The sequence below is a fragment of the Bos mutus genome, chromosome 25, assembly GCF_027580195.1.
Source record: "Bos mutus isolate GX-2022 chromosome 25, NWIPB_WYAK_1.1, whole genome shotgun sequence".
NCBI classification, from domain to species: Eukaryota; Metazoa; Chordata; class Mammalia; order Artiodactyla; family Bovidae; genus Bos; species Bos mutus.
Genome location: NC_091641.1, coordinates 23,907,040 through 23,928,373, shown reverse-complemented (window position 1 = coordinate 23,928,373; position 21,334 = coordinate 23,907,040). Strand labels below are relative to the sequence as shown.

The following is a 21,334-nucleotide window of genomic DNA, read 5'->3' as shown; positions in this document are numbered from 1 at the left end:
CAGAATTTTTCAGTTTATTGTGATCCACACAGTCAAAGGCTTTGGCATAGTCAATAAAGCAGAAATCAATGTTTTTCTGGAACTCTCTTGCTTTTTCCATGATCCAGCGGATGTTGGCAATTTGGTCTCTTGTTCCTCTGTCTTTTCTAATACCAGCTTGAACATCTGGATGTTCACGGTTCACGTATTGCTGAAGCCTGGCTTGGAGAATTTTGAGCATTACTTTACTAGCATGTGAGATGAGTGCAATTGTGCAGTAGTTTGAGCATTCTTTGGCATTGCCTTTCTTTGGGATTGGAATGAAAACTGACCTTTTCCGGTCCTGTGGCCACTGCTGTGTTTTCCAAATTTGCTGGCATATTGAGTGCAGCACTTTCACAGCATCATCTTTCAGGATTTGAAATAGCTCAACTGGAATTCCATCACCTCCACTAGCTTTGTTCGTTGTGATTCTTTCTAAGGCCCACTTGACTTCACATTCCAGGATATCTGGCTCTAGGTGAGTGATCACACCATCGTGATTATCTGGGTCTTGAAGACCTTTTTTGTACAGTTCTTCTGTGTATTCTTGCCACCTCTTCTTAATATCTTCTGCTTCTGTTAGCTCCCTACCATTTCTGTCCTTTATCGAGCCCATCTTTGCATGAAATGTTCCCTTGGTGTCTCTAATTTTCTTGAAGAGATCTCTAGTCTTTCCCATTCTGTTGTTTTCCTCTATTTCTTTGCATTGATCACTCAGAAAGGCTTTCTTATCTCTTCTTGCTATTCTTTGGAACTCTTGCTTTTCACTTCTCTTCTTTTCACAACTATTTATAAGGCCTCCCAAGACAGCCATTTTTCTTTTTTGCATTTCTTTTCCATGGGGATGGTCTTGATCCCTGTGTCCTGTACAATGCCATGAAAACCTCATTCCATAGTTCTTCAGGCACTCTATCAGATCTAGGCCCTTAAATCTATTTCTCACTTCCACTGTATAATCATAAGGGATTTGATTTAGGTCATACCTGAATGGTCTAGTGGTTTTCCCTACTTTATTCAATTTCAGTCTGAATTTTGCAATAAGGAGTTCATGATCTGAGCCACAGTCAGCTCCTGGTCTTGTTTTTGTTGACTGTATAGAGCTTCTCCATCTTTGGCTGCAAAGAATATAATCAATCTGATTATGGTGTTGACCATCTGGTGATGTCCATGTGTAGAGTCTTCTCTTGTGTTGTTGGAAGAGGGTGTTTGCTATGACCAGTGCGTTTTCTTGGCAAAACTCTATTAGTCTTTGCCCTGCTTCATTCCGTATTCCAAGGCCAGACTTGCCTGTTACTCCAGGTGTTTCTTGACTTCCTACTTTTGCATTTCACTCCCCTATAATGAAACGGACATCTTTTTTGGGTGTTAGTTCTAAAAGGTCTTGTAGGTCTTCATAGAACCATTCAACTTCAGCTTCTTCAGCATTACTGGTTGGGGCATAGAGTTGGATTAAAGTGATAAATCCTGGGGAGGAAGATCAAGCAGAGAACAGTGGATAGGAAGCATCAGAAAGGAGAGGATTCCACTTTCGATGAGGGAGTGGGTTGAAAGCTCCATGAGCTGAGCCATGTGAAGGAGGACCTGAAGCAGCACTGGCCAGAGCCAGCCTGAGGGCTTGTTAATATTTAGAAATTTTGCAACTCTGGTTGGTTGGAACTTGTGGGAATCGAAACTGGCCATGGTGGGAATTTTTAACCACAGGTACTAGCAAACACTGTAAGTCACTTGTGTGGTTTTTGTTCTCAGAGAACCAGTTTACCAGCAGCCCCACCCCAAGCCAGAACTTCAGTCCCACAAGGAGACCACAGTGGCTGCCGCCCAATAAGCCCGGTGAGAACTGTTTCCGAGACTTTGCCTTTGACTCTAAGTGACACAAGGCAACAGAGGAGGCTTAGTTATTTTTAGTAGCTTTATTTGGTATAATTCACATACCAAAAAATTAACTCATTTCAAATGTGCAATTATTTGTATTACTGTTAATTTCTTTTGGTAAGTTTATAGAGTCCAAGGGGTCACAGAGTCCATGGGCTCACAAAGAGTTGGACATGACTGGGCGACAACTGAATTGAACTGAAGTTTGTAGAGATGTGCAGTCATGACCATGCTCCAAGTTTAGAACATTTCCAACAAAGAGATCCCTTGTGTCCAGTTCCTCTAGGCAATTGCCAAGCTACTTCTTGTCTATTTCCTGTTTCTGGAGGGTTTTGCACAGAAAAGGGACATGATTTGATTTATATTATTGTCACTATTTTCTCCTTTCTGCAAGAATATAATAAAGTTCCTGTTCTCTTTCTGGATTAGATGGTGACCTGAATTTTCAGGCACTGGGGTTAGAATTGCATCTCCCAGCTGTGAAAAAAGGTTGCAGGGCCACTCTCGCTGGCTCAAGTGTGCTGACCAGCTGACGCCATGCGTCCTCTGCTGGCTTCAGGCTCTGCTCTCTCTTGGCTGCATTTGGGGCCAAAGTTCCCACGGGAGGCTGAGTTAGCAGATTGCCTTTACCAGCGTTCCTGGGAGCCTGAATGTTTACAGGCACAAAGGCCTGCATTCTGCTGAAGTAAAACCTGGAAGTCTTCGCATTTCCTGGATTCAGGAACAAGGTACAGTGAAGAGAAACGCTTGGCAGGAGGTGTCAGCTGCCCTAGGCCTTTACTGATTAATCCTAAAGGGGGCAGGGCCGGAAATGGGGATTTGTACACTTAGGAAGAAAGCCTGAGATTCTAACTATCTGCTATCAAGGGACCCCAGGAATCCAGGAGAGAAAGGCAGAGGAAAGGGCTTGGGACAGTTCTGGAGAGGTAAGGAGTAAGGGAGGGAGGTGAGGGAAAGGGAGTCCTGAAGCTGCAGCCACCACCTGCAGCCTGGCCCCCAGGGGGGCTGGTGGCCACACAGGGGCTGAGGTCTAGCTTCCTGGGAGGTGAGACTTGGAAGTCACTTTTCCTCTCCAGGCCTCACTTTCTTTATCTGTAAAATAGAGAACATAGCACATTACACAGTTACAAGGATTTAAGGAATTAACATTTATAAAGCACTTTTCAAATGCTCAAGAAGATGACAGTTATTATTGCTTTTCTTGTTATCCTGGCACATTATTATTGTTGTCTTAGTCATTTTGGCTGCTATACAAAAATACCACATACTTTGTGGTTTAAACAACATTTGTTTGTCATAGTTCTAGAGGCTGGATAGTACAAGATCAAGGCACCATGGGCAGATTGGTGTGAGGGCCTGTTTCCTGGTTCATAGTTCTAGCCTCAGCAAGCAGAAGGAAGGAAGGAGTTCTCTGGGATCTCTTTTATAAGGGCTCCACCCTCATGACCTAATCACCAATCAGCAGCCTCACCTCCTCACACCATTACATTCGAGGTTAGGATTAAATTACACATTGGGGGAGCACAAACATTTAGTCTATGGCAGTTATTATTACTGCATTCTATTATTATTACTACTAAGAGGAACTTGGCAGAAAGGAAATGAATCTGGGGATATAGTCCTGTGCCCACTGCTTCACTTCTTAAACTTTAATGTGCTCAGCTGGCCTGGGGTTCATGCTGAAGTGCAGATTCTAATTCTACAGGTCTTGGGTGAGGTCTAAGGTTCTGCCTTTGTAACATGTTCCCAAGTAATGCTGATGTCAGTGGTCCATAGACCACACTCTGAATATCCAGATACTAAAACTATTCTGGTCCAATACAGTAGAGACTAGCCACGTGTAGCTTTTGCAGCATTTGAATGTGGCTGGTCTAAACCAAAGTGTGCCTGTAAATGGAAAACGCACATTGGATTTCAAAGACTTAAGAACAACAGAACATAAAATATCTCTAATAATGTCTTCTGATATTGATTACATGTTTGAAATTATGGGATATAGCTAGTGTCAACTGAAAAATTAGTCACAACCTGAAAGTAGAGAATTATTTTATTTGTTGGGAATGTTAAGGACTCCCAGCCCAGGAGGCAGCATCTCAGGAGCCCTGAGAAAATTGCTCTGAGGAGGCAGGAAAGGGAGTCAGGCTATATACAAGTTTGGAACAAAGCGGGCAGGCAATCTGAACATCGAAGATTATTAAGTATGGAAAACCAGATAATTCATCCTTTCATATGCCCCTCTGGAGGAAATGGCAACCCACTCCAGTAATCTTGCCTGAAGAATTCCATGAACAGAGGAGCCTGGCAGGCTACAGTCCATGAGGTTGCAAAGAGTCAGGCATGACTGAGCAACTCTCATTCTCTGACTCATATGCCCCTCAGCTATCTGGGGCCAAACCCTGTTTCTTGATTGTTTACATCCTTAATTTTCTTGTTCACCATAAGGAATGGCAGAGGTAGTGGACGGTTGCTTCTTGCACTTCCCACCCCTCCCCCAGCTCCTCAGCAATCACCATAGGGAGCATCGAATCTGCTGGATAGCAGGCATTGCATTCCCTTTGGGGAGCCCTCATTCACATTTAGAAGCCCAAAATCACTGATAGCTGTTACATTTCTTGCCCACTGATATCGCAGGAAGTATTCCATTCCACAAGGGCTTCCCTTGCGGCTAGCTGGTAAAGAATCTGCCTGCAATGTGGGAGACCTGGGTTCAATCCCTGGGTTGGGAAGATCCCTTGGAGAAGGGAACGGCTACCCACTCCAGTATTCTGGCCTGGAGAATTCCATGAACCGTATAGTCCATGGGATTGCAAAGAGTCAGACACGAATGAGCAACTTTCACTTCACTTCATTCCATTCCATTCCACAATAGTTAAATAAAATGTATTCACCTGTTTCTTTTTATTTATTTATTTATTTTAATGAAACTGCCAGAGAATTGTGCATTACAGGAGGAGGTGTGGTTCATATCACATTTCTTTTGGAAGGTGCTGCCCTGGAGCTTTCTTCAGACTTGTCAGGCCAGTTCAGGATTTGCCAAAGGCTTTTTGAGGGATTCAGTTTGAAGGACTGAGCCTTAGGAGGTGGGCTCTGAGTTCCTGCCCTCCACAGAGATCCAACAGGCTGTGAATGGTGGAAAAGATGAACCACAGGCCCAGGGAGGAGAAATTATCAAAATCACACCATGGAACTCAGATTAAAGCCCAAGACTCTGCTCTACAAGCTAATATGTGCTGCATTCATCCTATGGCTGACCACAGGTTTCTCTCCAACCTCAGTGTCTCCCTAAAGCCCAAAATTCATGATGACATTCTCTCTCTTCTTTGATGACAGGCAGGAGGCAAGATGAGACTATGGCTAAGAGAACTGGTCCTCCAGGCACTGAGAAATGCCCGGGGTATCTGTGGGTCTCATGGGCAGCCACCGCCTCTTCCTGTCCCTCAGAAGATTGTGGCCACCTGGGAAGCCATCAGCCTGGGCAGGCAGCCAGTGCCTGAGTATTTCAACTTTGCCCATGATGTGCTGGACGTGTGGAGTCAGCTGGAAAAGGTGAAGCTCACGGTGTCCTAGGGTCCAACTTGGGCATCAGATTCCACCTTCACAAAACCCCACTGAGACTTGAGGCTACAAGACATGTGTACATTTTGGCTTGAGAGTTTTGAAAGTCTTAAAATGTAAACTGTGAGCATTTAAGCCTTAAAAAAGTTATTATGACCAAGGTTTTGAGCCTTAGATACCCCTACCTAATCTCTAGTATTTTCACATTCCAAATTACACAGGGAGAGAGTTACGCCCCAATTAAATCAATGATTTGATTTCCTTCAAATCATTCTGAGCAAGAGAAGGGGAAAGTTTTGTATTACTACTAATCTGTTTTTAGTATCTTCCTCACATTGGGCCTGTCCCTTTTAAATAAGGAGAGAGCTTGGCTCAGGCTCAAAGCTTTTCACTGCTGCTGCTGCTGCTGCTAAGTCACTTCAGTCGTGTCTGACTCTGTGCAACCCCATAGACGGTGGCAGCCTGCTAGGCTGCCCCGTCCCTGGGATTCTCCAGGCAAGAACACTGGAGTGGGTTGCCATTTCCTTCTCCAATGCAGGAAAGTGAAAAGTGAAAGTGAAGTCGCTCAGTCATTTCCGACTCTTAGCGACCCCATTGACTGCAACCTACCAGGCTCCTCCGCCCATGGGATTTTCCAGGCAAGAGTACTGGAGTGGGGTGCAATTGCCTTCTCCAAAGCTTTTCACAGATCACAGCAAATACATAGGATTGAATTCAGATGATCTTGGTTTCCTTGTGTATCTCAGTGCATTTGCTTCTTTCTTTATCCTCCCTTCCTTGTGTCTGTTGTGCCTCTCTTTGTACTCTATGTCAAAGATACCTTTTGTTTATAGGAGAATATAAGCTTTGTCTCAAAGAAATTTATTTATGTTAATTTTAAGAAGAGCTTGTTTAAAGAAAAAAGATGAAATAAGTAATATTGTGAGTAGATGTAGTAATAGTGGATATGGTCAAATGTATGGGGGTGGTATGAGAATGACTGAGATATAAAAGTAAGTTTTGCTGTCAGATAGATGTGCTTTATCTGCTTGAAGCATGACCTTGAGCGAATCGCTAGGTTCCTTGGATCTCAGTTGTCTCATCTATAAAAATGGAGTCATACAGTATGCCAACTGGAGCTGTGAGAATTAAATGAGAAGAGATGGGGTCAGAGTGCTCCTTTACTATCTACAAAGTGTAAGATTTTTTAAAAAATAAAACCACTCTAAGCTCATCCAGTGCTTCCCTGAAATGACCTTCCTCCCAGGCTCTACAGTGCCCTGGATTTCATAAGCCCACAGGCTATGTGAACAGCAAGACTGGCCCCAGCTCCTTCCCTGTAAGGTGGGGATGACAGCAGCTTCCTCCTGCCTTGAAGAAGGCAATGGCAACCCACTCCAGTATTCTTGCCTGGAGAATCCCATGGACAGAGGAGCCTGGTGGGCTACAGTCTATGGGGTTGCAAAGAGTCAGATGGGACTGAAGCGATTTAGCATGCATGCATGCAAGCTCATCCTTAGAAGACTTCTCCTAATGAAAAAATCAAACAAAGAGGGTTAAGTCAGCAAAAATGAAGGAATAAGGACTTCCTGAAATTTTATTCTCCATAAAAGCAAAACAAAAACCTTAGTCATAATCAACTTTTCAGAACTCTAGAAACTAACTAAAGATTAGAGTAATCCAGGGAATGTATACTAAAGACACTCTGGTTAACATCTGGGTGTATCTCAATGAGAATGCCCCAGAGATATTACCTCATTACGTAAAAATTACATATTCTCTATGACGACTCTGAAAATGTTAAAATACATCTGATGAAATTTAACTTTCGGCAGCCAAGAACTACCAGAAAATAATTATGTATTACATTATGCATACATTTAAAAGCTTACCTGAAGTCTCTTTTATAAAGGAATAGTATGAATAAGTTGATCCGTATATTTTAAAAACTAAATTGTTATTAAGGCAGAAATTATAAAGTTGCAAAAAAAATGACAATATATACCAAATTGATCTACATACTCCATGTAAGCTTTATCAAAATTCCAGTAGACTTCTTTGCAAAAATGTACAGTCTTGTCCAGTCATGTGGAAATGCAAGGGACCCATAATAACCAAAACAATCTTGAAAAAGAAGCACAAACCTGGTGGACACTTTCTTATTTCAAAACCTACTACAAAGTTACAGTAATCAACTGTGTGGGAAAAAAAGAAGAAGACAATCTGATACTGGCATAAGGATAGGCATAAATGAATGGAATAAACCTAAGAATCAGAAATATACCCATAAATCTATGATCAATCAGTTTTCAACAAAGGTGTCAAGAAAATTAAATGGGGAAAGAATTGTCCTTCCAATTAATGGTGCTGGCACAACTGAATATTCACATGCAAAAAAAGAAGGTGATCCCTACCTCACACCACATACAAGAATTAACTCAAAAATGGATCAAAGACCTAAATGAAGGAGAAAAAAACTATAAAATTCTTAGAAGAAAATATAGGTGCATATCCTGGATTAGGTAATGGTTTCTAAAGTATAAGCAATGAAAGAAAGTAGATAAATTGAATTTCATGAAAATTTCTAGCATTTGTAGGTCAAGATGAAAAGACAACCCACAAAATCACATATCAGAGATATATAATTAGTGTATATACGTGTGTGTTTATATATATATATAGAGAGAGAGAGAGAGCACATATCTGCAATGTATAAAGAACCCAATTAAATATTGGCTAAGTATTCAAATAGGGATTTATCTAAAGAATATAAACAAATCACCAGCAGACACATGGTAAAATGCTCAACATCTTTATTCATTAGGAGAATGCTATCCCAACCACAAAGTGATACAATTTCACACAGAGTGACATGGCTAAAAACAAAAACAGACAAACAAGTGTTGGGCAAGAAGAAATAAACAGAAAAAGTAGGAAAAAAACCAAAAACAAAAAGTGTTTGCTAAGAAGTGTTAACAAAGATATAGAGAAATTAGAAACCTTATACATTACTGCTGGGAATGTAAAATGGTACAGATGCTGTGGAAAACAGTTTGTAATTCCTCATAGAGTTATCATATGACCTACACTACTCTCGTAGGTGTATATCCCAGAGAAGAGAAAGCACATGTTCACACAAAAGCATATGTACAAATGTTCATAACATTATGGAAGTGGAAGCCACCCTAATGTCCATCAGCTGATGAATGGATACACAAAATATGGTCTATCCGCGCAGTCGAATACTGTTCGGCCATTAAAAGGAAGGTAACACCAATACATGCTACAACATGGATAAACCTTAAAAACATGCTAAGTGAAAGAAAGCAGACACTAAAGGCTGCATATTGTATAATTCCATTCATGTCAAATATCCAGAATAGGCAAATCCATACAGAAAATAGATTAGTGGTTGCCAGGGGCTTGGTGAGGAGAGAATAGGGTGTGACTACTAATCTGTAAAACGTTATTTTTAGGATAATGAAATTTTTCTGGAGTTAGATGGTAGTGATGGTTACATAACTTTGTGAATATACCAAAAACCCTTGAATTGTGTGCTTCAAAATGGTAAATTTTATGGTAGGAGAATTACATCTCAATTTTAAAAAGGGGAGGACACAGTATAGTGTGAATCTTAGGATAGGCACAGTGTGGAAGAAGCCTTCTCAACGCATATCTTTTCATATCATTTTGATTTTTTAACCCTGTGAATTTAATAACTATTATAAAACAAATAAATTTTAAAAAAGAAGAGCAAGCAAACAAAATTCCTCACCCATAGTGAGGATTTTTTCTTTTTTGCCTATGCAACTCTCTAGGCTGGGCACCGGCCCCCAATCCCTGCCTTCTGGTGGGTTGATGGTACAGGAGCAGAGGTCAAGTGGAGCTTTGAAGAGCTGGGAGAGCAATCCAGGAAGGCGGCTAATGTGCTGGAGGGTGCCTGTGGCCTGCAGCCTGGAGACAGAATGATGCTGGTGCTCCCGCGGCTCCCGGAGTGGTGGCTGGTCAGCGTGGCTTGTATGCGGACAGGTCAGTGAGCAAGGCTGAGACTCCCAGTTGGGGCTGATACAACCTGCCCGAGTTTCAGCAGCATCCACAATGTCTGGGAGATGGAGCAAGTCGAACCTCCTGTGGAGTTTGGTTTACTTCCCCTTTACCCACCAATCACACCATGATTGTGTGCAGGGGCCAGACAGCACCGTAATTGATCAAAGCGGTATGTGTTTTGCTGAACACATTTCACTTTTGTCTCAGGTTCAAAGGATTTGCTAACAAAATAAGCCAGTCGTTAAATGCAAATAAAGAATACAGATATGTATTAGAGAATTTTCTAGCTTACTTTCAACATACCAACATTAAAAGAAAAGAAAAATAGAAAGAGCAGAGAATACATCACCAAATTGGGGTTTGACCAACATCCAGACTTAAACAGCACTGGGAAACGCCATGTCACAGCACATTTGGAGTCCCAGTTGGGAAAGGGTCCCAGGCAGTGTGTTGACTCCATGGGTGAGACTTCGAAGATTGCAGTTCAGTGTTCTGCTTATAATCCCAGGACTACGAAAACTGATATCATCATCAATCTGTGACCAAATCGCAAGCCTGGTTTCATGTTAAAGCTGTTTGTTTTGTCTTGTAAAACTTAGAATGTTGCTAAGCCTGGGGTTTGTTTGGCCAGACCCCTTCTAGGGGCTCAACAATCTCAAGATTTGTCCCCCGTCTTATCTTTGGTGCTGCAAGTCTTGCATTCACAGCAGGCAGTCACTCCCAGTCAGTGCAGTGTCCCAGAAGGTTAGAAGCAAGGTCAGAGGACTGCTCTGCTTTGTCTCTGAAGCCTAAACAAGACTATTCATTTAATTTCCCTAACAGTGTGAGGCAGCAGGGAGTGCTGAGGACTGTGGTGAACTGGAGCTCACATGCCTCACCCATCAGAGATGACTGCTATTTTGAACATATTGATCTTCAGATGATTCTTTCCGCAAAGGAGGGAGGCCAAAGGATATAGCCCTCAGAGCCCCAGAAGCCTCTGCTGGCTCTGTGTTATGCGCATGTTGAAAAGGCTGGAGTTTTTAGGCTGATTTTTCAAAAGCAAGACATCTGCTTTTGGTGGAGTGCTAGTTTCTCCATCCCCTAGGAACTTTATACCACTTAGAATGTCAACCACTCTCTTCCAGTCATATCTGTAGAACAATCTACCTGAAATTTGTTGTCAAAAATGTTTGCAAATCAATACAAACTCATGTCAGAAAATTAACCTTCCCGTATGATCAAACTTAATCCAACCATTTTGTGAATAGGTTGTCCTCCCCAAAATTTTATTTTTACATATTTTTGAACAATAAATAAAAGTGAGCAGCATTTCAGAGTATCCAGCTCTGAAGAAAAGAAACAGGCACACAGGTTTGGGGACTTCTCCATATTCTGCCATGAATATAAAATCCATTGAACTGGGGACTGAGGTTAGGGAGCTCCTGAGGACCTGCTGTGTTCCAGGCACTGTGTTAGGCGCCTTGCATGATCAAAACTTCTCTTTGTATTATTATTATCATTTTTTTCTGGAATGATAACTGGAAAATGTCTCCAGTGTCCCCAGTTATACACATACCCTATTTCTTTGATGTCCAAGTAGCTCAAGACCATGTTCTCCATCACCACATCAAGTCTAGCATCCTGTTGATTTCCAAGGCTACACAACCTGAATGACCCCACATTCTCACATCCCCATGTTCTCCTGATAAGCACTTGTCACTTTCTTCCAGGCTATGGTATTCACCTCGTTTCTCTTGCTGACAGCTCTGGCTGTCCACCATCTGCCTGGGCCGCCAAAGCTCCGGATAGAACAGACTTGTATTAGAAACAGCTAAAACAGAGAGGTGGAGTGAAGAGCCAAACTGCTCAGCTCCCAAAGTGTTCATGCTGGGCTTTAAGTCCTGTAAAGTTTGGAAGATAGAGAGAAGGGAAATGAAGGTTTTGCTTGGACTCCACCCTATTTGGGATTGGCCCTTTCCTCTGTCTTCTATCCTCACTCACTGGGTGGCCGATTATTTTAGGATCTCTTTCTTCTCATCTGTGAAATGAGAATGTTGGACTCGGTGGAGTGTGGAGTGTTTACAGCCTGCATTCTGAGATGTTCAAGTGGTTTTTCAAGTGTCTGATTAAAATTTGTCTGCTTTCTGCTTCCTTATCACTTCCCCTTAAGAGCAAATGAACTCAACTACTAGAGAGTGGTTTTGTTTGAAGTAATATGGGGTCATGGAGCCCCCACTGCTATACCCTTGCCCCCACCCCAAGTGATCCACACCCAACGCTAAGATTCACTATAGCCTTTTGTTTGAAAGGCCTGAAAAAGCATGGAACTAGGTAATCTCTGCGTGTGTGCTTGCTAAGTCGCTTCAGTCATGTCCGACTCTTTGAGACCCTATAGACTGTAGCCTGCCAGGCTGTTCTTTCCATGGGATTCTCCAGGCAAGTATAATGGAGTGGGTTGCCATTTTTTCTCCAGGTAATTTCTAGGACAATGTAATACAGTGTTCAAGATCATGGAGAGTTAAGGTTAATAACTTAACCTTAACTGCCTGGGTTCACAGTCACAGCTCTACAGCATTTTAGCTGTGTGATCCTGGGCTAGTTAATTTATTTAAGGCCTAAGGGTCTAGGTCTTAGTGTTTTGAATCTGCCAAACGGGTTTAATGATAACATCTACTTTCCAGGGTTGTAAGAATTAAATGAAATACTGCATGCAAAGTTCTTAGCATGTGTAAATGTTCTGTAAATATTCTCTGAATTTCAATATTTTATCATTAATAGTGCCTTTTCCAGTTCAGGCATTCTAAGTATCTCTGGCCCTTTCCTGCTTCTATCTGGGAATATCTGGCCTGGACCTGTTCACAGGGGTCTTCCCTGTCTCCCAGTCAACATCCCCTCTCTGTGTGGTATCAGGGGCCATCATGATTCCTGGCATCTCTCAGCTGACAGAAAAAGACCTCAAATTTCGGCTGCAGGCATCCAGAGCCAAGGCCATTATCACCAGTGACTCCTTGGCTCCACGGGTGGATGCCATTAGCGCCGACTGCCCTTCCCTTCAGACCAAGCTGCTTGTGTCAGACAGCTATCGGCCAGGCTGGATGAACTTCAGGGAACTCCTCTGGTAAGTTGGAACTCTCCAGAGGAGAGCATAAAAATAAGGCCAAGGCATTTCCCTCTGCGTAAAAAGAATGCATTTCTAATTGCCCATGGAAAGAGTGAATCACTTTGGAAGCCCGACAGACCTGAGACCTAATCCCGGTGACTACCTGCAGTTCCTTCAGTGTTACTCACTTAGTCAGGACTGGAATTGTCACTAGATATTTTTGTGCATTTGCCTCTATGATGTGGTAATAAATACAGATTATCAGCTGGAGTAAATGAGATGATTTACATGATGCAAAATTAATAATCTAATTTCTTCCATGTATTGAGTGCTAAATGTATTTTGAACTGTGGTGTTGGAGAAGACTCTTGAGAGTCCCTTGGACTGCAGGGAGATCCAACCAGTCCATCCTAAAGGAAATCAGTCCTAAATATTCATTGGAAGGACTGATATTGAAGCTGAAACTCCAATACTTTGGCCACCTGATGCGAAGAACTGACTCATTAGAAAAGACCCTGATGCTGGGAGAGATTGAAGGCAGGAGGAGAAGGGGATGACAGAGGATGAGATGGTTGGATGGCATCAACGACTCAATGGACCTGAGTTTAAGTAAACTCTAGGAGTTGGTGATGAACAGGGAGGCCTGGTGTGCTGCAGTCCATGGGGTCGCAAAGAGTCAGACACAACTGAGCGACTGGACTGAACTGAACTGAAATGTATTCCAGGTGTTGTACTGGGTTAGCATTCACCTTCATTCAATCTTGCAACAAAACTTTAGCGAACACCTGTTTTGTGACAAGCATGGTACTTGATACTCGGACAATAATGAATCAGCATTGTCTTATTTAATCCTTGAAAAACCCTATAAAGTGCACTTTACCCTAATTTTTCAGATGATGAAACTGAGACCTGGAAAGATAAAATGACATGTTTGAGATGATGATAAGTAATGAAGTCAAGGTTGAGACAGAACCAAAGCCATTTGCCTTTCAGTAAGGACTCATGGAAATCTAACTGGGCATTTGAGACTTTGTCTTGACTGGAGGCCAGAACTAAAATGGGTCCCTCACCCGGGCCTGCACTGTTAAGTCACAAATGTTTGTCTTCATAGATCAGGGGCATTAGATTCACCTGCTATTTCACTTTTTTTTTTTTTTTTAGCTAATCTCAGTATTTGTGTCTTGTCCCTAGCTTAAAAGAAAACTTTGTGTCACTTGCATTTAATTGTATTATCATTTTTAGGACTATAAGACTCACACGCATAGGTTATAAATAGTGTATCCTGTATTTTATAAAATATTATATTTCCAACATGTGGCATTGTCTGTACTTTCCTTATATTCCAATATAATCATAAGCAGCTGAAAGTTGAACGGCAAATCATCAATATATGTAAGAAATACGGTTAGATACAAAAATATATTTTCAAGTTTGAGGACATGGTAAATGGTTTTTTGAATGTCCTTTCCTACGCTAGAATACAAACTTTCCACCATAAAATTATGGGAATTTATTTATTTATTTATTTGAGTGTGTGCTTAGTCACTTCCACTGTGTCTGACTCTTTGTGACCCTATGGACTGGAGCCCACCAGGCTCCTCTGTCCATGGTATTCTCCAGGCAGGAATACTGGAGTGGGTTGCCATGCCCTCTTCCAGGGAATCTTCCTGACCCAGGGATCGAACTCTCATCTCTCATGTCTCCTGCATTGGCAGGCAGGTTCTTTACCACTAGTGCCACCTGGGAAGCCCCATTTATTTATTTTAGAGTGAAGTTTGAAATACAGATTTTAAGGTCCCACATCTGCCCTACTTAACCAGACATATTTGAACAAGGGCCCAGATCCTTATATTCAGTGATCTGCCCACGTGATTTTGATGAGATGTCAGGTTGGTCTGAATCAGCAGGCTCTCAATTTTGGTGGTCATTAGAATTACGTAAGGAACTTAGAAAATTAAAAAAAAAAAACCAGTGCCCAGGCCCACCAACAAAGATTCTGATTCCATTTTCTTCAGCTTGGAGCCCAGGGAATAGTATTTCTTTCAAAAAACCTATGGGGTGATCCTAAGATGCAGCCAGGATTGAGAAATGGTGAGTTAGAGCATTCTCCAGATCACAAAACTTTTAGGAATTACCCACATCTCAAAATTCCAAATTTAGGGAACACTTAGGAAAACAACTCTAAATTACCAGGAACTGAGGTAGAACTCATAAATGCTGGTTTCACCAGAAGGTCTCATGCCTTGATAAAAGCACAGGTTTCTTTTGAGTGAGTCATTTAATATTCTGAGCCTCAATTTCCTTATGTGCAAATGGTTATAACCCCATGACATGATTGTAGGGGTCAGAGATAACTCAAGCTGGAGCTTCCAGCAGGTACCTCACGCATGGTATTTATCAAATGTAGCCTGTCTTGTTGTTATAGATATTACTGTGACTGTTGTTATAGATATTACTGTGACTGTTATAGATATTACTTGTTATAGATATTACTGCTGGTGCTGCTAGCAGTACCCCCATAATATTTTTATATTTTACAGGGAGGCAGCCACAGAACACAACTGTGCCAGGACCAGGGGTCAAGACCCAGTGGCCATCTACTTCACAAGTGGCACGACTGGGACCCCCAAGATGGTCGAGCACACCCAGGCCAGCTACGGACTGGGTTTTGTGGCCAGTGGGAGGTACCAGGGGTTAGCTTGCCTGGTGGGTCCAAGGAACTGAAAAGTAGGTGGGTGAGCTGGAGGAGTGTGGGTGAGGGGGAAAGTGGCAGGAGTCAAAGTTAGGAGCTAACATGGGGGCAAATCAGGTAAGGATCAGAAGGCTTTGGGCTTTACTTTGAGTGAGGTGTTCCTGTTTTTTTTTTTTTTTTTTTAAGTCTGGTAAACTACATGTACCATTAAATTTACTATTTTAACCATTTTAAGTATATAGTTCAGTGTCATTAAATAAATTCACATTTTTGTGCAATCGTCCCCACCATTCAACTGCAAAACTTTTTCATCTTGCAAATCTGAAAGCCTGTACCATTGTACAAAAGCCCCCTAATGCCTCCTATCCCCAGCCCTGAAACAACCATTCTACTTTCTGTCATAAAGAATTTGACTCCTCTGGGAACCTCATAAAAGTAGAATCATACAATATTTTTCTTTTTGTGTCTTACTTATTCTACTAAGCATGATACCTTCAAGGTTCACATGTTGTAGCCTATGTAAGAATCTTCCTCCTTTTTAGAACTGAATAATGTAACATTGTGTCCATACTAATATTGCTTATCCATTGCTTATCCACTGATGGACACTTGGATTGCTCCCACGTTTTATTGTTGTCAATAGTGCTGCTATAAACACGGGTGTACAAATATCTGTTCAATTCTTCTGGATATATAATCAGAAGTAGAATTGCTGGATAATATGGTGAGCCTATGTAATTTTTTGAGGAACATTGGAGTATTCTGAGCAGAGGCGTGACAAGATCTGATTTGCTTTTTTTTAAAAGGATAACTCAGAATATTGGGTTAAGAATAAACTGTAGGAGGCAAAGGTGAAGCAGATGGCCACTTGAGAGGCCAGTGCATTGAGAGGCAAAGGTGGAGGCTTGCCTGGGGAATAGCAGTGGAAGGAGCAACCGGAAGTATGATCCTGAAAGTATTTTGAATGTAGACCTATAAGATTTGATGAGAGGTAAGAGACAAACCTCAAGGATGAGGCAAGTTTATGCTTATGCTTACTAAACTATAAGCCCCTCCAAAAAGACAAATCATTCATTTTTCTACCTCCAATGGTAAGGGCAGGATAAATACTGAATACATATTGACTGAATAAATAAAGTGCCCTTCCACATTATTTCAAGATTACTTGTTCCCTTATATATCACTCTCAGTAGATTGTGAAGTCTTTGGAAGCGGCACATTTGTCTTTTTGAGTCTAGCCTAGGACATAGGAATTTAGAAGATGCTCAATAAATGCTTTGGAGGCAGTCTGGTTTTATGGTTCTTATACAGATATGACAAGTGTAAGTGAGTGAGTAGGGCTCCAAATAGGAGAACAGACTAATGTAATTCTTTTTAAAGGTAGAAACTTTGCTGAGGGTTCTGATTTCCTCCCATTTTTGGCAGGAGGTGGGTGGCCTTGACCGAATCAGACATCTTCTGGAACACAACTGACACTGGCTGGGTGAAGGCAGCCTGGACGCTCTTCTCTGCCTGGCCTAATGGATCTTGCCTTTTTGTGCATGAGTTGCCCCGGGTTGATGCCAAATTTATCCTAAATGTAAGAGACAAAAACACCTCTTCTGTGTCGGGTATAAATTAGTTGAGTGGGATATAGGTTTTGAGTGTATAGCATAAAAGGCATGAATCAGTGATTATAAAGTTTCTTCGATGTTGACATTAATCCCAAAGGCTCCCAGGACCTTCCATAATCTGGTTCATGCCCTCCTGGTTGTCTTGAATCATTGCCTATCCTCTAGCTATATTCCTAGACATAAGACCACTTAACATCTCCAAACCTTTGCATGTTCTATTTGTTTTTTTGTGGAGTGCCTTTTCTGGTACTACTTTCTTCCTTGTACTCTTGTCAAAAGCAGAGTTATTTATCAAAACCTTGGTGGAAAATTATAACCTGCTCCTCAACATTGTGTGCTGCTGTCCATGGTGCCTAGCATAGATAGTTCACCCCACCCTGACTCTCCAGCCATCCTGCCAGGGTTTTCTCATAATCAATGTCCCCAGTGAAGATATAGGGCATCTTTCTGCTGCCCTCCACATCCTAACCACAGTTTTTTAAAACATCAGAGGAACCATCTGCCCATGCTCTTTGCATTGAGGCAAGCTGTATAACATGGTGGTTAATACAACAGGCTGGGCCATTAGTCAGACCTGGTCTTTGATCCTACATCTTCCACTGTGTTTTCTTGGAAAAGTCACATAATCTCCTTGAGCCTCATGTTTCTCATTGGAAGGGAAGAAAGGGATAATATGGTTCTAGAGAGCTGTTATGAGAATTAAATAATATTAGGCATATGGCCTGGCACATAGTAGGTTCTTCAGATTAGATCAGATCAGTCCCTCAGTCATGTCCGACTCTTTGCAACCCCATGAATCGCAGCACACCAGGCCTCCCTGTCCATCACCAACTCCCAGAGTTCACTCAGACTCACATCCATCGAGTCAGTGATGCCATCCAGCCATCTCATCTTCTGTCGTCCCCTTCTCCTCCTGCCCCCAATCCCTCCCAGCATCAGAGTCTTTTCCAATGATTCAACTCTTCACATGAGGTGGCCAAAGTACTGGAGTTTCAGCTTTAGCATCAGTCCTTCCAAAGAAATCCCAGGGCTGATCTCCTTCAGAATGGACTGGTTGGATCTCCTTGCAGTCCAAGGGACTCTCAAGAGTCTTCTCTAACACCACAGTTCAAAAGCATCAATTCTTCGGTGCTCAGCCTTCTTCACAGTCCAACTCTCGCATCCATACATGACCACAGGAAAAACCATAGCCCTGACTAGACGAACCTTTGTTGGCAAAGTAATGTCTCTGCTTTTGAATATGTTATCTAGGTTGGTCATAACTTTCCTTCCAAGGAGTAAGGGTCTTTTAATTTTATGGCTACAATCACCATCTGTAGTGATTTTGGAGCCCAGAAAAATAAAGTCTGACACTGTTTCCACTGTTTCCCCATCTATTTCCCATGAAGTGGTGGGACTGGATGCCATGATCTTCGTTTTCTGAATGTTGAGCTTTAAGCCAACTTTTTCACTCTCCACTTGCACTTTCATCAAGAGGCTTTTGAGTTCCTCTTCACTTTCTGCCATAAGGGTGGTGTCATCTGCATATCTGAGGTTACTTATATTTCTCCCGGCAATCTTGATTCCAGCTTGTGTTTCTTCCAGTCCAGCGTTTCTCATGATGTACTCTGCATATAAGTTAAATAAACAGGGTGACAATATACAACCTTGACGAACTCCTTTTCCTATTTGGAACCAGTCTGTTGTTCCATGTCCAGTTCTAACTGTTGCTTCCTGACCTGCATACAAATTTCTCAAGAGGCAGATCAGGTGTTCTGGTATTCCCATGTCTTTCAGAATTTTCCACAGTTGATTGTGATCCACTCAGTCAAAGGCTTTGGCATAGTCAATAAAGCAGAAATCAATGTTTTTCTGGAACTCTCTTGCTTTTTCGATGATCCAGCAGATGTTGGCAATTTGATCTCTGGTTCCTCTGCCTTTTCTAAAACCAGCTTGAACATCAGGAAGTTCACGGTTCACATATTGCTGAAGCCTGGCTTGGAGAATTTTGAGTCATCATCATCAAACTCACCATCATTATTACTCGTCCAGGGCTTGATAGACCAATGTGTGCCTTCTCCCTCCCCTTCCCCCAACTCTGAAGTAGTGTATTAGTCATCTACTGCTGTGTAGTAAATTACTCCAAAATATATGAATTAAAAAGGAGTTTCCCTGGTGGCTCAGTGGTAAAGAATCCACCTTCCAATGCAGGAGACACAGGTTCGATCCCCGAGTTGGGAAGATCACCTGGAGAAGGAAATGGTAACCCACTCCAGTATTCTTGGCTCAAAAGAGTCAGACATGACTTAGTGACTAAAATAACATATAAATTTAAAGCACAAATATTTATTATCTCACAGTTTCTGATGATCGGGAATCTGGGATCAGCTTCCAGGTGGTTCTGGATCTGGGTTTCTCAAAGCGTTGCAGTCAAGAGGTCAGAAAGCTATACTCATGTTGATAGTGGCATTATTCATAATTGTCAAAAGGTGGAAGCAATCCAAGTTCTATCAACCCAGATAGAATGTGACACATACTTACAACGGATTATTATTCTGCCTTTAAAAAAAAGGAAATCCTGCTACATACTACATCATGTTGAAAACATTACATTAAGTGAAATAATATATAGGACAGAAAGACAGATAATATATAAATACCTAGAGTAATCAAATTCATGGAAACAAAGTAGATGGTCAGAGGATGGGGGGAGGGGAAATAAGGAGTTATCATGTAACAGGTAGAGAGTTTTAGTTTGGGAAGATTACAAAAAGTTCTAGAGGTGAGTGGTGGTGATGATTGCAAAAGAGCATGAATTTACTTAATAGCACTGGACTGTACTTAAAAATAGTTAAAATGGTAAATTTTCCATTATATTTATCACAATAATAAGACAAAAGATGTCAGCTAGGGCTGCAGCTATCTTGAGATTTGACTGGGATTGGAGATTATGTTTTAAACTGCACTTATGTAGGTTTTAGAAAATGCCAATTGCTCACTGGTTCTTAGCCAGAAGCTTCAGTTGCTCACTACAAGAACTTGTCCATTGGATGACCGGAGTGTTCTCACAACACAGCAGCTTGTTTTTCCCAGAGTGAGGGAACCAAGAGACAGAGAGACAGTGACAGTGCCCAAGGCGGAAGCTGTAGTCCTACTGCCACATCTGGGTTAGCCTACTGGTCACATAGACCAAATGTGGTACATTGTGGGAGGGGACCGAGTTTGAATACTGGTAGGTGGAAATCATTCCAGGCCATCTCGGACGCCGGGTACCACATGGCGTTCTCAACTTTTCTCCTCTGGTAATGGGAATATAAAGACCTGATTCACCCACTCCCCCTCCATGAAATCCCACCCTCGTCACTCTAAGAAGATCTCCACACTTTGTTTTTGTTTAGACTCTGTCCAGGTTCCCGATCACCACCCTCTGTTGTGTCCCCACCATGTTCCGTCTGCTTGTGCAGGAGGACCTAACCAGGTATGGCCCATCTTTTTGGTGCTTTGGTGCTTTTAGATACCCAAGTATCTAAATATATAGCACAGGTACCCCTTATAACACATGTCCCCTCTTATCCCACTTTTCTTTCTCTCAGTGTCTCTCTTTCTCTCTCTCTCACACACATGTACACACATACTCACAAGCATATATACCCATATCCTTTGTAGACACCTCTTAGGAATGAACCTCTGGCCCCCAGGAATTTGCAACCAAATGGAACTGAACCGAGTAGAACTAAACAGTCTGAAATTTTGGTGCTTACACCCCATATACCCATAGGCCATTCCCTCAGCAACGAGATTAGAAAAAATGATGGATAATTGTTAATCACCTGTGGAATAGGTTTGTGGCCAGAGCCTTAGGTCTGGTGGGACTAACAAGTCCACCACAATAGAAGCTCCATCCATCCCATACCAACTCCAGCCAGCCATTCTCAAGTGAATGCCACCCAACAGAGGGTGACAAGACCTTGCAGATGGCTCCCGTCTCGGGTGAATCCAAGGCAACATCTTCTGATGGGGCAAGTTTCACTGCTGGGTTGGGAAGAGAGAGGCCCATCCCCATTGGTAACCTACTGACCCTCATCTCTGTCTCCCTTTGCCTATTCTCTCCCAAGTAATGGGAGTTGCCCCAACCCCCTTATCTTCCCTAATCCCATATATCTGGTCATAAAGTGCCTAAGAGAGTGAGTTCTTCCATGATTCTCAAGGTTAATTCTTCTATGATGTAAGAATTCTTCCTATCTGTCAATATATTGTGAATATTTACACAGCATGATTTGATCAAAAGCAGGCTTAGAATGATTTGTTTAAGCAGAAAGTGATTGAAAGATATTAGGTAATAGCCAAACCAACTTAATCCAAAGGGGAAAATGATCATAAATTTATTTACAGTCTCTGATCTTTCACATGTTGAATAATTTGTTGAATACTTTTGCAAAAGACTTAATATCTGTCAGAATTTGGGGGTTTCTAAAGGGCTACTTTCTGTCTTCT

General features: G+C 42.0%; 1 protein-coding gene across 6 annotated transcripts in view; it reads left to right on the top strand.

Annotated features, from left to right (window-relative positions):
• The first annotated feature begins 2,463 nt into the window (after positions 1 to 2,463).
• Positions 2,464 to 21,334, top strand: part of ACSM5 (acyl-CoA synthetase medium chain family member 5) — a 28,455-nt gene continuing 9,584 nt past the window's right edge. For 5 of the 6 annotated variants that reach the window (XR_011462603.1, XR_011462602.1, XR_011462604.1 and 2 more), the window contains exons 1-7: positions 2,464 to 2,621; positions 5,224 to 5,439; positions 9,246 to 9,456; positions 12,367 to 12,574; positions 15,097 to 15,240; positions 16,674 to 16,827; positions 20,239 to 20,318. Coding sequence is in view for 2 of the 6 variants with exons in the window: in XM_070362346.1 (XP_070218447.1) it covers positions 5,236 to 5,439; positions 9,246 to 9,456; positions 12,367 to 12,574; positions 15,097 to 15,240; positions 16,674 to 16,827; positions 20,239 to 20,318 (1,001 nt within the window). In the remaining 4 variants the exon portion in view is untranslated. The remainder of the gene's footprint in view (positions 2,622 to 5,223; positions 5,440 to 9,245; positions 9,457 to 12,366; positions 12,575 to 15,096; positions 15,241 to 16,673; positions 16,828 to 20,238; positions 20,319 to 21,334) is intronic. The other variant, XM_070362347.1, reaches the window with a different exon arrangement.